General features: G+C 41.6%; 1 protein-coding gene and 1 long non-coding RNA gene across 2 annotated transcripts in view; both read left to right on the forward strand.

Moving 5' to 3' along the window:
• The first annotated feature begins 33 nt into the window (after positions 1 to 33).
• On the forward strand, positions 34 to 4,785 carry LOC308670632. Its single transcript, XR_014027049.1, has 4 exons — positions 34 to 132; positions 1,479 to 1,605; positions 3,461 to 3,537; positions 4,084 to 4,785. It is a non-coding gene; the product is annotated as an uncharacterized lncRNA (long non-coding RNA).
• A 2,779-nt stretch (positions 4,786 to 7,564) lies between these two features.
• Positions 7,565 to 17,105, forward strand: part of SDAD1 (SDA1 domain containing 1) — a 36,440-nt gene continuing 26,899 nt past the window's right edge. The window contains exons 1-7 of the mRNA XM_081332188.1: positions 7,565 to 7,794; positions 10,161 to 10,265; positions 12,716 to 12,814; positions 14,025 to 14,135; positions 15,508 to 15,579; positions 15,701 to 15,801; positions 15,923 to 15,980. Of these exons, the coding sequence (XP_081188314.1) occupies positions 7,705 to 7,794; positions 10,161 to 10,265; positions 12,716 to 12,814; positions 14,025 to 14,135; positions 15,508 to 15,579; positions 15,701 to 15,801; positions 15,923 to 15,980 (636 nt within the window). The 5' untranslated portion in view covers positions 7,565 to 7,704. The remainder of the gene's footprint in view (positions 7,795 to 10,160; positions 10,266 to 12,715; positions 12,815 to 14,024; positions 14,136 to 15,507; positions 15,580 to 15,700; positions 15,802 to 15,922; positions 15,981 to 17,105) is intronic.

Consider the following 17,105-nt stretch of genomic DNA (forward strand, 5'->3'; position numbering starts at 1 on the left):
GCTTAGCCTCAGAGAGAATTACAAATCACAGCATTTGCTTAGCCTCAGAGAGAATTAATACTCAAGGAACCATGAAGAAACTGTGTGTTGGTTCCATTTCTTTGCTCCTCCTGCTTGCAGTGGGACTAGAAGGTAAGGAAGAATTACAGCATGTGGGGGTGGGGGTGGGGCTGAGTATGTTTATCCTACAATGTGCACTGATTAATTCCTTAATTTCTGGAAATTAATTTCCATCGATTTATATTGCCTATGATATTGCAGTGTTTCTCAACTTTGGTAACTTTCAAATGGGTGGACTTCATTTCCCAGAATTCCCCAGCCAGCAAAGCTGGGGAATTGAACTGTCTATTGAACTGGTCTATTGAACTGTTTTGTTAAAGCTCAGAGCAAGTCTAAAATTCAAGTTTTCACTGTTAGTCCTGATAAAGTCTAGTGTAGGGGGTAGGCAACCTTGGCTCTTTTATGACTCATGGACTTCAACTCCCAGAATTCCTGAGTCAGCTTGTCAAGTTAAAGATTTGTGGACTTTGTAACTCTCAGATTTCTTCAGGCTGCCATGCTGACCGAGGAATTCTGGGAGTTGAAGTCCACAAATTTTAAAGTTGACAAGGTTGAAGACCCCTGTCACGTTTAAAAAATTTTCTTGTAATTTCTTCAATCATCTCTTTCATTGATAAGAAGAGCTGCTGAACAATTCCTCAAGTTTTAAGACCTTTTATTGCCCTCACTGGCAATATTTCTTTTTTAAAAAAATTAAATCCCTCCATTACAATGCAATAATTACAATTGCAACTGTTTTGTGACTAAATAAAGCAGCTTTAAACCATCAGGACGTCTGCCTCAAGTGCTCAGCTGCATAATGAGGCACATACAGGTAGTCCTCGACGTACGACCACAATTAAGCCGAAAATTTCTGTTGCTAAGTGTGAGAAATGAGTTTTTGGTCCATTTTACGACCTTTACTGTCATGGTTCTTAAGTGAATCACTGCAGTTGGTAACGTGGTTAAGCGAATCTGGCTTCCCCATTGACTTTGCTTGTCAGAAGGTCGCAAAAAGTGATCACGTGACCCCCGGGGACACTGCAACCGTCCTGTAAGCTGCCCTGAGTCTTCGGAGAAGGGCGGGATATAAATGGAATTAAAATAAATAAATAAATAAATATGAGGCAGTTGCTAAGCATCTGAATTTTGATCACGTGACCCTGGGGATGCTGCAAGCAGTCATAAATGTGAAAAATGGTCATAAGTCCCTTGTTTTCAATGCTGTTGTAACTTCAAATGAATTACATGAACACTTGTAACCTGAAGGCTATCTGTAGCTTTGTCTAAATGTTCCCTTTTCAGTCACATTTGCAACTCTTGATGCTGAGGCAACCAGCCAGGATGAAGCCGGCTTAAACATATGTAGATAGTTGCATTTCAAAATGTCGCCCTGGATTTGTAATCGCATTCTCGTCTTTTTTTTGCATGGGGTCTAGGAATAGTGACAAGTCCCAGGAATACTTGTAAGTGCAGAATTGTGTCTCCCAGCCCTATACGAATAGGATCCGTGAGCAAGCTTGAAATCTTCCCCATTAGTTCTTCCTGCAACAAAGATGAATATATGTAAGTACTGGATCCTCTCCAGAGCAAATTGGGGAGGGAGGAAAGGAAAAACGACAAATTCTGATTTATGAATATTGCTGCTATAAACCTAAGTTGGAGTCTTGACTGCCTTTCTCAATGTGTGCCTCAAAGAACGCACAACAATCTTTGATTTGGGAGGGGATATACAAATAGTCCTCAACTTATCACAACAACAACAACAATAATAATAATAAAGTTGGAAGGGACCTTGGAGGTCATCTAGCCCAACCCCTTGCTCAGGCAGGAAACCCTATACCATTTCAGACAAATGACTGTCCAGTCTCTTCTTCAAAACTTCCAGTGTTGGAGCATTCACCGCTTCTGGAGGCAGGTTGTTCCACTGATTAATTGTTCTAACTGTCAGGAAGTTTCTCCTTAGTTCTAGGTTGCTTCTCTCCTTGACTAGTTTCCATCCATTGCTTCTTGTCCTGCCTTTGGGCGCTTTGGAGAATAACTTGACTCCCTCTTCTTTGGGGCAGCCCCTCTTTGTCATCCCTCTCTGTGGAACATCCCTGCAGAGATAGGATTGGCCCCCACTTTAACACACTTTCGCAAGACACTGAAGACCTGATTCTGCCAGTGGGCCGAATGATATGCAGCTCATCAAGTAGTTTGTTTGATTACTGTGGGGTGAGGTTGTTGTTGCTTTTTGTATTCTTGCCGATGTTTCACTAGGCTACCACTGATGATGTTACCTAGTACGGTAATGAAATGTCTGCAACAAAACAGCCAAGCTCAGTGAGCATCAAGGACTTCTCGTTTCAAGCCTGAGTTACAAATATTCTCCTTTATTGGCCTTTTGTATTATTTTTGGAGGGACGCGGTGGCTCAGTGGGTTAGGACGCTGAGCTTGTCGATCAGAAGGTCGGCAGTTTGGCGGGTCGAATCCCGAGTGCCGCGTAACAGAGTGAGCGCCTGTTACTCGTCCCAGCTTCTGCCCACCTAGCAGTTCGAAAGCACGTAAAAATGCAAGTAGAAAAATAGGGACCACTACGGTGGGAAGGTAACAGCGTTCCGTGCGCCTTTGGCGTCCAGTCATGCCGGCCACATGACCACGGAGACGTCCTCGGACAAGCGCTGGCTCTTCGGCTTTGAAACCGAGATAAACACCGGCCTCTAGAGTTGGAAACAACTAGCACACATGTGCGGGGGAACCTTTACCTTTACCGATGCATGCAGATTCATTGGATAAGGCAATGATGCTAGGAATGGTTAGTGGAATAAGAAGAAGGGGCAATACAAGAACATCAAATCTGATACAAAGATGAGCATCCAACTACTGAAAGAAGCTGGACTTGACATGGGTAGCATGGAGAGCACTTCCTTATACACTCTCCAAGAGTTGGACACAACTGAATGGTTAAAACAACAAGAAATTGTTTTTGTATGGAGATTTTATCCTTGTAAACTGCCCGGAGTCAGTAAAAGTAAGTTGGGTGGCCATATGAATTTTCTTAAATAGGGAGCAGAATTCCTGTTGCTAAGCAAGTTGATCAGAATTGCACCTGAGTTTACAATCATTTTTTGCCACTGCTGCCGCATTGAACAGACAGTTGTTAAGTCAGCTTGGCTTTTCCCATTGATATTGAGGGGAAATCAGCTGGGAAGTTTGCAAATGGCAATGACATGATTGTGCAGTGATGCAACCATCATGTATAAACACCAAGTGCTCGGATTTTGACCATGCAGTTGTTGGGATGTTGGGATGGACACAAGAGGGAGTCATTTTCTTCAGTGCTGTGGTAACTTTGGCCACTAAATGAATGGTTGTAAGTTGAGAACCACCTGTAAATGTAATAAGTGAGGACTTTGTTCATTGTTTCCTTCTTTTAAGAGTGACACGGAAAATCTCAGGACAACGGCAGTGCCTAGACCCAACTTCAGAAGATGTGCAGACAATGTTGAAAAAATGTAAGTTCAATCAATTTTATTTACAGTTGAAAAGACCAAAAGAAAGTTAAAAACTTAAACTTGGCGTGGATGAAACAGTTTAACAAGTAAAAAGATTTAACAAGCAAAAGATTTAATAAATGTAACAAAATAGACTTAAAACTGCAGCTCATGGATTTATTACTAAAAGCTTTAACTTCATAGCCATAGTTAGCAATTTGATTGTTGCCACTGTAATCTTAGGATTTTCATCTGCAGGTAAATTTTATACATTTTATACATATTTATAAAAAAAGTATGCCTTCCTGGTTAGATTTTAAAAACAGCCAGATGATTTCCTCCTGAAGACTCATAAAATTCACAATTGCTTCTTGGTCTTTTGGCTAAGATCAAGTGTAGCAAAATATAAGTTGACCTGAAGGCTAAACACAAATGCTATTTAGGTTTGGCACACTTGAGTGGCATCAAACTGGCTAGGAAGATGCTTCTGCGGCAGCTGTATTTTGGCTGAAATTAACGGTCCTTCCAGGAAAGTTGTTTTCACCTCTTCCATTTTGTTTAAACCAGTAATACATGGGAAGAACCAACCAGGAAGAAGACCACTAAGATCTCAGTAATTTCATCCAGGCAACGGGTGATGGTCTTCATTGGATATCCCACGCATGCCTCAGGAACAAAACTGCTTCAGCCAAAGAGGATGCAAGCTGGTGGAAGTCTGCAAGCTTGTTCTGTGTTGTTCCCCCCCCCCAAAGCCATATATTTGGTAGATCTTGTACTAATGTACCAGCTAAGGCATCATGCAATTTACTAGACTTCATAGCATGACAACTTAGCTGTTTAAATATAGCTAACTCTGTTGAATGAACCAAATGATGGTTAGACAAGGGTTTAAAGCCAGTCTGGGAGGCTCTTGCACTTGGCTTACATATCACACCAACTTTGATCTGGGCCAAGTGTGTTTTTTTTTATTTATCAGATGTATATGTAGCACAATCCCAACCTTTTCTGTGTTGTAAGCCCTCATTCATGATTAGTGAACCCAGCCAATTATGATCCTAACACAAGTATTATGTATGGTTCCTGGTTCTGTTTGAGAGCTAGCACAATCTAGTAGGATGGCCAGAATGATTGAAATAATTATCCAAAACAAACCCCACAACCACGCTTTAATCACTATTGATGGGTTCCAAAAAACTATGTGGTTAATTTTAGATAAACAAGGACCTTTGCACCTACACTTAGAAAATAGAGAGTATATATAGCTCAGGATTGCACTGTTAAGCTGCAGAGGTCTTGTGAGTCTGGTTTTCTATGGCAGTTGCAAATGTTCATGGCTGCAAATTAGCAAAATTAGGTTAAGTGGCTTAAGCATAATTGTTGGCTTGCTGATAATCTTTGGTTTATTTTGTCAACATCCCTTATTGTTTCTTTGTTTCATTGACATTGTTTTATTGTTTTGAATGTGTGATAAGCTGCCCAGAGCCACATCTCCAGAGTGGACAGCTGCATAAATGAATTTAGTTAACCACAGAAATAACCAAAGATTAAGCTGGAATGAGATCACGGTACCGCTCCTCTTTCTTACCCAACAATTAACCAGATAACAGGCCAGTCTTGCAGTCAACAACTGCATTTAACAGGGCAGCTCACCAATGACATGTAACTGATTGTACAGACATTAATATATTTTACAATGGAAAAATCCCAGCTGGCAGCATTGCAGATCTGATTTGGGAAGTAATGAAATATTTGCAAATGGGAAACTAAGCTTGGAGAATATAGCTTTATTGAATAAAGTTCCTCGGTTTTGTTGAACTGCTTTAAAATATATTCTGTTTTCAACAAAAATGTGCAAGGAATTCACTACTATATATTCTTAAGACTTTAGATATGCTTACATAACTAGTTCTTTCAATCTGCTAAAATTAACAATGTAATTTATATTATTCATCCCACCTTGTGTGAGAATTTAAAACTAGTCTCATCACTGCAAGAAATCTGTAGAAAATTTCAGTCTTCCTTTCCATTTTATGTAGCACAGACAAAAGTACTTTCTTATAAGTCAGTTCTAAAGATTTGCTTCTGTTAAATGTATTTTTAAATATATGAAACAGGTACATTTATATCTGAGATGATGTAATCCACATTTGTTCAACTGTTACCGGTATCCCTTACAGCTTTAGTTGAAAATGTAATTTGTTACATGTACTCAGGAAAAATAAACTATCAGGATGCCTGTAAATATACGCCTGTTAATGTTTTAAAGAATGTATTTAAATTAAGACGTCTAGAGGAAATAACTTTTTACCTAAGAAAATATAAATTATTCAATAAAATTTAACAAAACACAGACTTGTTTTATGGTGTTTTTCAATTATTAAAAGCAATGTTTCAATTCCCCTTTTACATAAGGGCAGCAAAAGATTTTCTTTTCAAAACACTGGAAGCCAAACTTCCACCTGAAACAAAGTGTTGGAAGATTTTCTTCCTTACCAAACTCATTTCTGAGCCGATATCCAGAAAACAGGCAGATCCATGGATTAAGTTCTTTATTCTTCACTGAAGAGCAATGACAGAAAGCTGTTACTAGGGGGCTGCAAAGGCCCAATCAGCACAATTTATATACAATCAGTTCCTCCTGTAGAATATGTAACCCTTCTCCGGTTGCTCATTTCCCTCTTCACATCATTCCATATAAGGAACTTCCTTCTTCGCTGTCATCTTTTAAGTTTTCTGAGTGGTTGAGGCAGCTAGATGTCTGACTTAACAACACTATAGTCTTCTGGAAACTGAGGGGTTGTTACATAAAATAAGGGGTTGATTTAAAGCACCAGAGGGGGCAGGAGAAGAAGTAATGGGTGGAAGAGTCAAGTTGCGTGAACAATAAAGTGTAAAACAGCCAACTAATCTTAAACAGACATGGTTCCTGAGCCTTAATAAAAGTGCAAATGACATTAGAATATTGTATCTGAGCGTCCAATCTATTATAAGGGGGACGTGATAACAGTCCCCTGGGGTTGTTACAGAGAAGAGGGGATCGATTGATTTTCCAAAGCACCAAAGAGCAGGACAAGAAGTTATGGGTGGAAGCTTGTTAAAGAGAAATCCAACCTAGAAATAAGGAGCAATTTTGTGACAGTGAGAACAATTAATCAGTGAACGGCTTGCCTCCTGGAGTTGTGGGTGCTCCATCACTGGAGGTTTTCAAAAGTAGACTGGACAAGCATTTCACTGGGATGGTATAAGGTCACCTGCCTTGACCAGGGGGTTGGACTAGAAGACCTCTAGGGTCCCTTCCAGCCCTATGATTCTATATTCTATGAGAATAACTAAGGATAATCCTTGGGAGGATCACCTTATCTCACTTCCCTGGAAAAACTATTTTCAAGTACTGTGAACAATGAAGTGTAAGACAGCCAACTAACTAATCTTAAAGTCTACAAAGGTAGACACTGTCTCTGAGCCTTAATAATAATGCAAATACTCAAATACAAGATTCTAATACCATGTCATAAAAAATATTTTAACACACTGATGGGAGATTCTCTACAACCGGCCATTTTGGCACCATATCGTACACTACGGCTCTACAAACTTGGCAACTTTTAAGATTTGTGGACTTCAATTCCCAGAATTCCCCAGCCAGTGGATTGTACGAACAATATTGTATGGACAGTCACTTGTCTGAAATGGTATAGGGCAGGGGTAGGCAACCTTGGCTCTTTTATGACTCGTGGACTTCAACTCCCAGAATTCCTGAGTCAGCTATGCTGCCTCAGGAATTCTGGGAGTTGAAGTCCACGAGTCATAAAAGAGCCAAGGTTGCCTTGAGCAGGGGACTGGACTAGAAGACCTCCAAGATCCCTTTCAGCGCTATTCTGATCTTGATCATAACGTGAGGGTTAGCATCCCTTGGTTGCTGAGGTTGAGAAACGCTGCTCCGACTTAAAACCCAGCTGGAGAAGTTGGAACTCCAACTCCCAGAGTTCAGTGCGCCCGCTGGGCAATTTTGGGAGTCTCAATGCAAGCAGATGATGAGTTGGCAAGATACAGTACCGCGTCTGAGGCGCTTTCGCGTTAGAAGGACGAAGGACCCTACGCGGCTGCCTTACCCACGTGACTTAACATGGCGCCACCCATCGAAAATCCCACGTTGCCGGCCCGGAAGAAGCTGCGCTGTTCGCCGTCATGGCTGCTCGCCATAACAACAAGCTGCCGTTCAACCTGCCGCAGTTGCAGAACTTGATCAAGCGGGACCCGCCGTCTTATATCGAGGAGGTAAGGAATTGGCGGTGGCGGGGCTGCCTTCACTGGAGGATAGCCTGAAAAGGGGTCCTGCGTGATGTTTCTGTCCAAGGGGGTTGGACTAGAAGACCTCTGAGGTCCCTTCCGACTCTAGTCCTTTCTGCGGGGGTGTTAGCGCTTGCCGGTTTTGCAACTGAAATAGCAAGGGCAGGGGTAGGCAACCTCGGCTCTTTTATGACTCATGGACTACAACTCCCAGAATTCCTGAGCCAGCTTGGCTGGCTCAGGAATTCTGGGAGTTGAAGTCCATGAGTCATAAAAGAGCCGAGGTTGCCTACCCCTGAGCAAGGGAGAAGGTGCCTCTGAGCATCTACAGCAGGGGTCTTCAGACTTGGCCCTTTTATGACTTGTGGACTTCAACTCCCAGAATTCCTCAGCCAGTGTGCCTGGCTGAGGAATTCTGGGAGTTGAAGTCCACAAGTCATAAAAGGGCCAAGTTTGAAGACCCCTGATCTACAGAGCGACTTAGGTTGTGCAGAGAGAGCTATGGCAGGGGTAGGCAACCTCGGCTCTTTTATGACTCATGGACTTCAACTCCCAGAATTCCTGAGCCAGCCAAGCTGGCTCAGGAATTCTGGGAGTTGAAGTCCATGAGTCATAAAAGAGCCGAGGTTGCCTACCCCTGAGCTATGGGATCTGGATTGAAGATTAGCGCTTGGTGGCCTTGCAGCTGTTAGAGCAACAGAAGCAACAGAAAGAGAATATGCTTAAACGACGGCTAAAATTAATTTAGATGGCAGAAAAAAATGAGGAGATAAGGAGGGAGACCCAGGCGACACAGTATTGCATAACCGGAGGTAGTATAAAAATTTATAGAGGTATATACCGAGAAGGCCAGATTTATAGAAATAGAAAATTAATGTTATCATACCTAATATATTGAAATTCTAAGGAGAGTTGCTGCTCGGACATTACCCCTGAATTGTATCGGAAGAGGAATGGGAGGGAAGAAAGGAGAGGAGAGAGAGAAAGAGAGTAGAGGAGGGGGAAGGAAGTAGGAAGGTTGGAGGGAAAGAGGAGGAGAAGTGGGGAGAAACGGGAGGGGAGTGGTGAGGGAAAGAGGAGAGGAGAGGAAGGAGAGGGAAGTAGGAAAGAAAGGAGAAAGGGAGAAAAAAAGTAGAGAAGAGGAAAGAGAGAGGAGGAGGGTGGATACAGTGAAAGGGGAAATGGACGAGCAGCACCCAAACTTACGTGTATGTATCTATGTATTGCGGTATATTTGTTGATTTGTTTGTGGAAGAAATGGAAAAATAAAAATGAATATAAATAGGGGAAAAAAGTTTTACACACAAACAAAAAAGGGTGCCTCTGAGCACATACAAAGTGACTTAGGTTGTGCATCTTGATAGAGATGGGATCAAAGTCGGTCCTAGCCGACTTTGTAAACCTAAGCGAGGGTGATCTGGTGATTTTGGTACCTGGTTAAACCACAACAACAACCCTGTGAAGTGGGTTGGCTGAGAGAGAGAAGGACTAGGCTAGCCCAAAGTAACCCAACTGGCTTTCATGCCCAAGGAAGAACTAGAACTCCCCATTTCTAGCCCAGCACCTTAGGCACTACACCAAACGGGCTCTCCTCATTTAGCAAGGACATCCATTCCCTCTAGAGTAGTCCTTGACTTAACAACCGCTCACTTAGTGACTGTTCAAAGTTACAATAGCACTGAAAAAAGTGGCATGACTTTTTTTTCACACCGATCTTCGCAGCGTCCCTAAAGTAACATGATCAAAATTGAGACGCTTGGCAACCGACTCATATTTATGACTGTTGGCAGTGTCCTGGAGGTGTCATGTGATCCCCTTTTGCAACCATCTGACAAGCTAAATCAATGGGGAAGCCAGATTCACTTAACAACCCTGTTATTAAGAGCTGCAGTGATTCACCGAACAAGCAAGGTCATAAAATGGGGCAAAACTTAATTGTTTTACTTAGCAAAATAAATTTTGGGTTCCATTGTGGTCGTAAGTTAAAGACTATCTGTAATTTGCCGTAAAATATTTCATTGGATTTTAAAACCACTCCCAGTAGTTCCTCTAGCTTTTGTAATTTAGTACTGGTGTAATGAAAGGAATTATAGAAGATGTGATCCAGATAGGACTGTTTTTAATTGGTTGTGTGTTACCTCGTTCCGTTGGATAATATAATGGAAAGTTTTGTTTGCAAGTTCGGAAAATTTGCCATTCCTAATAAATCCTAGAAATCCACTTCTCCTTTTGAATGGAATCTTCTTATTTGTTGTTGTTTTTTTTGAGCATCCTTCTCAATCTTCATTCCCAGCTGAAGTTCAGGCGTGGATATTTAGCATGGAAGTAATTTTTCTTCTTTGGATTTCTTCTAGTTTCTTCAACAGTATCGCCATTATAAGTCCAATGTGGAAATATTCAAGCTTCAGCCAGCAAAGCCCAGTAAAGAACTGGGTGAATTGGTGATGTTTTTGGCCCAGGTAAAATTCAAGGTGTGGGGGGGGGGAAGAGAGAGAGAGAGAATTTTGCTTGAATTAGTTTAAGCCTCCCTCACCGAAGGAAAAAAAAATATCGAAATTATTAAGAAAATAAAAACATTAAGGCTTCAGATGATTCATATAATTCTAATGGAAGGTTCTAAATGTAAGCGAGTGAGAATAATCACTTCTGACAATTCCAACGTATGGAGCTCAAATTGATTTAGTAGTTTCTTCTGTTTGAATCGCCATTTTGAATGTGGCTTTTAACAATATTTGCAAAGAAAATTCTTACCATTCTTGAGTTGCAAGGATACTGTGGTGGGAAAAATACAGTGTATGGAATAGAAGTTATATAGCGAGGAGTCCAGTGCTTCATATTCAGTTCCAAAAAGTTGGTTTGGGGTGGTTGGGAGCATAAACATATCACCCACGGTTAACTTTTTAAAGCAGCTGCATCTTTGCCAGATAATGTCATGAAAGATACACTATCCTAGGAAACGACGCGGGTGCTTTGCAGAGTAATCTTCAAAACTAGCATTCTGTCCTCTGAAATAGTTTATTCCAAAGTATTACTAAACCCTGTAATATGTTTTGAAACATGCATTCGTGCGTATTAAATGGAAAATGCCATGTAGAGAGAAAGTGGTCACTGGTACCCAGTTGATAGCAAGACTCATTAGGGGAAAATATCCAGTTTGGCAGTGAAACCATGGTGGAACTGACATCCAATAATTTCCAGGGAATGCCAGATTAGGGAAAACTGCATTGTGGATTGAATGTTTATCTGTGGGACGTGGGAATGGGAGAATAAGGTATTAAGAGGCATTTCTCCTTGGGACAGGGATTCGCAGTGTCCTCAGAAACGGGGTTGTCCCAGTTGCTAAGATAGAAACTCGTGCAATCCCCAAAACTTCCAAGGTCCCAATGACTTCAAAGCTGAGGTTTCATGTAAGAATGTCAAAATCTTTTAAGGGTTCCAGATAGTTTGTTTACTGAGATCACTTATTACAGGGGTAGGCAACCTTGGCTCCTTTATGACTCGTGGACTTCAACTCCCAGAATTCCTGAGCCAGCCTGGCTCAGTTTGGAAACCTCTCTCTTTCCCCTCAGCATGGCTGGCTCAGGAATTCTGGGAGTTGAAGTCCACAAGTCGTCAAAGAGCCAAGGTTGCCTGCCCCTGACCTATTATAACGTGTGGATAGCCTTGGGGGATGAAGGAAAAAGATGTTGCTTAGGGAATTATCAGACAAAAGGCAGGAGTTCTCAGTGGCTTAGCGGTCAGAGGAAGAAACTTAGGTAGGACCTGCCCTAATTGATCAAATAGTGGCAGCAGGAAGCTTGTTGTACCTTCAGACTTGCAAGATGCTGTTAATGTAGCCTTACAGTAAAAATAGATTTAGCTCATCTACCCTGTTTCCCTGGAAGTTTATTTATTTATTTATTTATTTATTTATTTATTTATTTATTTTTGGGACTCAGGGCGGCTAACAACAATAAAACACAATAATACAAATGTTAAAAAAGATCAAATAAGACCCAACTGGAAAATAAGCCCTGGCATGATTTTTCAGGATGCTCATAATATTAAGCCCTACCCCCAAAATAAGCCCCAATTAAGATTGTCAGCCAGATGGACGCATTTAGTACTGTATTGCTGGAATTGGGTTTGTGTAGTTTAGCGAAGAGAAGGGTGAGGGGTGACATGATAGCAGTGTTCCAGTATCTCAGGGGCCGCCACAAAGAAGAGGGAGTCAAGCTATTCTCCAGAGCACCTGAAGGCAGGACAAGAAGCAACGGATGGAAACTAGTCAAGGAGAGAAGCAACCTAGAACTAAGGAGAAACTTCCTGACAGTTAGAACAATTCACCAGTGGAACAACCTGCCTCCAGAAGTGGTGAATGCTCCAACACTGGAAGTTTTTAAGAAGAGACTGGACAGCCATTTGCCTGAAATGGTATAGGGCTTCCTGCCTGAGCAGGGGGTTGGACTAGATGACCTCCAAGGTCCCTTCCAATAACAACTACTACTACTACTACTACTACTACTTCTTCTTCTTCTTCTTCTTCTTCTTCTTCTTCTTCTTCTTCTTCTTCTTCTTCTTCTTCTTCTTCTTCTTCTCCTTCTCCTTCTCCTTCTTCTTCTTATTATTATTATTTCCCCAAAAATAAGACTTAACTGGAAAATAAGCCCGAATGCGTCTTGGATTAAAAATAAATATAAGACCCGGTTTTATTTTTGGGAAAATATGGTGGTTTCCTTTCTGATTTACCTGAGAGGGTTGACACCTGTGCTCTGGCAACTAGTGAGACTGAGATTGTCGTAAAGATTCATTCAGAAATCCATTTCAGCCACCAAACATGCCCCCTTAATGTTATTTGACATTAACCAAACAAACTTTCTAATTGATGTGGAATTTTTTTTACTCCAATTTCCTTTTCTTTTTGAGACAGGTTGCCCATTGCTACCCTAAATACCTAGAAGACTTTCCACAACAGCTGAAGGAATTGTTGTCCTATAGTCACACCGTCTTGGATCCAGATCTTCGGATGGTGAGCATCTGCAATCCAGATGTTTGATTCCTGGAAGGAGAGGAGTCTCGGAGGGGACAATTTTGCTCAACGTTGCTTTAGTTTCTGAGATTGGAGCCAATGGTCTGGAATAGCATAAGACTGGTACCTCATGCTACCCTGCTGATAATTTATATAATATCTTTTTGTTAAGGGAAGGTGAAAAAGAGCTGTGAAAAACACGGTTTTTCACTGCTTCACGCTTGCTGCGAGTTTCTTACCCTGCTTGTAGTAAGTCATGATGGCGGTGACTTTGGACAAAATATTCAGAAACTGTTACAAAACTAAAAGGGAGGGAAGCATGCCTTGAGCCCAGGAAAAGGAGAAAGTATTAGGAAGAAATTCAGTTTGGGTTCTCCCTGACCTTCTAGGACAGGGGTTGGCAACCTTGGCTCTTTTATGACTCGTGGACTTCAACTCCCAGAATTCCTGAGCCAGCCATGCTGAGGGGAAAGGGAGAGTTTCCAAGCTGAGCCATGCTGGCTCAGGAATTCTGGGAGTTGAAGTCCACGAGTCATGAAGGGGCCATAGTTTCCCCATGCTGGCTCAGGAATTCTGGAAGTTGAAGTCCATGAGTCATAAAAGAGCCAAGGTTGCCTACCCCTGGCCTAGGCCTAGGCCCCTTCATGGCTCGTGGACTTCAACTCCCAGAATTCCTGAGCCAGCCATGCTGAGGGGAAAGAGAGAGTTTCCATGCTGGCTCAGGAATTCTGGGAGTTGAAGTCCACAAGTCATAAAAGAGCCAAGGTGGCCTAACCCTGCCCTATACCATTTGCCCATGCTTTGAATCTTCTGTCTACCAACATTAAAGAGCAGTGGTTTTCTGTTCTGTGAGCTGTGTTGGTACATTGGTTAGAATCTGGTATTGCAGGCCGACTGCCCACTGCCAGGAGTTCGATCTTGACCGGCTCAAAGTTGACTCAGCATTCCATCCTTCCGAAGTTGGTTAAATGAGGACCCAGATTGTTGGGGGCCATAGGCTGACTCTGTAAATCGCTTATGGTTTAAAGCACTAGGAAGCGGTATATAATGCTAAGTGCTGTTGCTAAGTGCTGCTTAAAAAAAGAGCAAGCTGGAAAAAAAATGAGAGGAAGGAATAGGATACGGTGGTTATTTTAGTATTAATGTTGCTGTCTGGCTGATTCACACTTTATTATTGCCATTTGTAGTAATCCCTTCCTCCCTTTTGCAGACGTTTTGCAAAGCGCTGATCTTGCTACGAAACAAGAACCTAATTAATCCCACAAGCTTGTTGGAACTGTTCTTTGAGCTCCTCCGTTGCCATGATAAATTTTTACGGAAAGTGAGTAGCTGAACTGAGTTTAGAATAAAAACCCTTGCCAATTTTACTCTTAAAAAAAAGGTTAATGAAAAAAGAAAGTAAAAGCCACAACACATTTAGCATTTCCTTTAAAGACTGAGAAAATGATGAACAATCTAATTTCAGTACTATACGTTTTCCGGTAACCTCGTTTGCCTTTTTTGCGTCTGAGCGATGTTGATGGAAATAATCTGTTACATAATCTGTCCCAGAATTCCATTTTTTTAAAAAAAAATGCTTGCATTTGGTCTCTTGACCATAGGCTGCAAAATTCCGGGTTTTTTTCTTTTTTCTTTTAAAAAAAAATCCCCCCAAGATAAAACACAAAGCAAAAGTAAAAAACAAAACGAGAACTATAAACAAGAAAGAAGAATGAGGAAAAAAAACTGTACATAACAAATATAAAATTAACTGGAAAAACACTACAGCTCCACCCTAGCTGAATAGTGATACCTATATCTCAAACACATCTAGTACGTTCCCCCCCTCACTTGCTCTACAGGTATAGAGATAGTTGTACATTTTCCATCTATACTTGCTAAATTACTATTTTACATTGCATTCTCTTATGCAAGATTACAGTAGGCTAGATTCTGTAATAGCTTTGTATCATTTAGGATCAACCTTGTCAGTTTTTTTATGCTATATATTCAAAATAGACTGATTTATATACACACACACATAGACACACACATATGTGTGTATGTATGTACGTATGGACCCACTTACCTTGCACCCAAGTCTGTCCTTGCCGGCCCACTTCTTCTTCTGAGGCCTCTTCTGCAGCCAGGCCTGCGTGTCTCAGTCACAGGCCTTTCCGGAAGGCCTCTGCAGGCAAGATGCAAGCTATGAATTCAATCTGTAGCTCGGTTCTGCAAGCCCTCAGCAGCTGAGCACAAAGCTAAGGATTTGATCCATAGCTCTGTACTTGGCTGCTTAGGCCTTCTGGAAAGGCCTGACTGCAAAATGCAGGACCGAATGCAGCTGCAGAACTTCGACCCTAGAAGAAGTGGACCGGCTGGGTGGGGCTGTTGGTGCCAGAGGTGAAGTAAGACCTACTCCCAAAATAAGACCTGGTGCCTTTTTTGGAGGCAAAAAATAATAACACCCAGTCTTATTTTCGGGGAAACGCGGTATATATACACATACATACAGTATAGGTGTATGGGTGTGATTCTTTCGGATCGGAATTTCATTTTAATCTGTGCCATTGCACACACAGACAAATGACGAAAAACCTTATCTATCTCAGACTGATCCATCATGGAGTGTCTGCTTCTGCTTCTGTACATCTTTTTCTCAAAGAAAGATCGACAGTTATTCCTACTGAAATTTAGCTTTCTTATTTCGACAGACATTATACACTCACATTGTCACCGACATCAAGAACGTCAATGCCAAACACAAGAACAACAGAATGAACACTGTAAGTTTTCGGCTCCTCCTACCAGCTTTTAAGTGGGATAGCTCCAGGCGACTCTTCCTCAAAAAACAAGTGTCTGCTTTTTATCTTTATTTTATTATTATTGATTTATTTATTTTTGCAGATCCTTCAGAGTTTCATGTACACAATGCTGCAAGACAGCAACCCAACTGCAGCCAAGATTTCGCTGGATGTGATGGTTGAACTGTACCGAAGGAATATCTGGTAGGTTGCAGGTTAAGAGTCTACAGTGGGCAGGAACAATGGTGAAACCTCATAGAAAATAAAACATATATTTAATTTCTCATTCTCCGTTGTGTAAACAGTCTTTTTTTTTTTAAAACAGGAACGATGCCAGAACTGTGAATGTCATAACGCTGGCTTGTTTTTCCAAAGTCACCAAGGTAAAGTAAACATTTTGGTCCAAGTACAGGTAGTCCTCAATGTACAGTAGTTCATTTAGTGACTGTCACTGAAAAAAAATAACTTAGGCCTGTTTTCACACTTAACGACCATCGCAGCAGCATCCCCCGTGGTCACGTGATCAAAATTTAGACTGTTGACAATTGGTTCATATTTATAACTGTCCCACAGTCGTGTGATCCCCTTTCGAGACTTTTGACAAGCAAAGTTAACGGGGAAGCCGGATTCACTTAATGACTGTGTTCTTAACAATAGTGGCAAGAAAGGTCGTAAAGTGGAACAGAATTCCCTTCACTGTCTTACTTAGCACCAGAAACTTTGGGCTCAATTGTAGTCATAAGTCAAGGACTACTTGTAATTGTGGAACTTCTGGTTTATTCCATGGGGTCTTCAAACTTGGCCACTTTAAGACTTGTGGACTTCAACTCCCAGAATTCCTCAGCCAGCATGGCTCAGCTTGGAAACTCTCTCTTTCCCCTCAGCATGGCTGGCTGAGGAATTCTGGGAGTTGAAGTCCACAAGTCTTAAAAAGTGGCCAAGTTTGAAGACCCCTGGTTTTTTCAGTACATTTAGTCCTCAACTTGTGACAGTAATTATGTCCTCAATTACATCTTAAGTTATGGCAGTTGTTAATAAGGTCAACCTGACAGCATCCGATTTTACGACCTATTTTGCAGGGCTCCATTAAGCGAACGCCATAATCCCGAAGCGAACACCGTGATTGTTAAGCAAATCCATTGTTCGCTCCATTTCTGACCATAAGTAATTGCGGTCACATGACTCCAGTATGCAAAGGGTTACCAGGTGTCTACAATGCGGAGCTGTTATTGGGAGTAATAAGTACAGGCAATCTTCAACTTACAACAGTTCATTTAGCGACCGTTCAAAGTTACAACAGCACGGAAAAAAGTGACTTACAAGTGACCCTTTTTCAGACTTACGACGGTTGCAGCATCCCCTTGGTCAAGGGATCAAAATTTGGATGCTATGCCAACTGGTCCCTATTTATGACGGTTGCATCCCCTTTTGCGACCTTCTGACAAGCAAAGTCAAGGGGGAAGTCAAATTCACTTAACAGCCGTCTTACTGCGTTAGCAACCGCAAGG

The sequence above is a fragment of the Vipera berus genome (genome assembly GCF_964194415.1).
Source record: "Vipera berus genome assembly, chromosome: 7".
In the NCBI taxonomy this organism is placed as follows: domain Eukaryota; kingdom Metazoa; phylum Chordata; class Lepidosauria; order Squamata; family Viperidae; genus Vipera; species Vipera berus.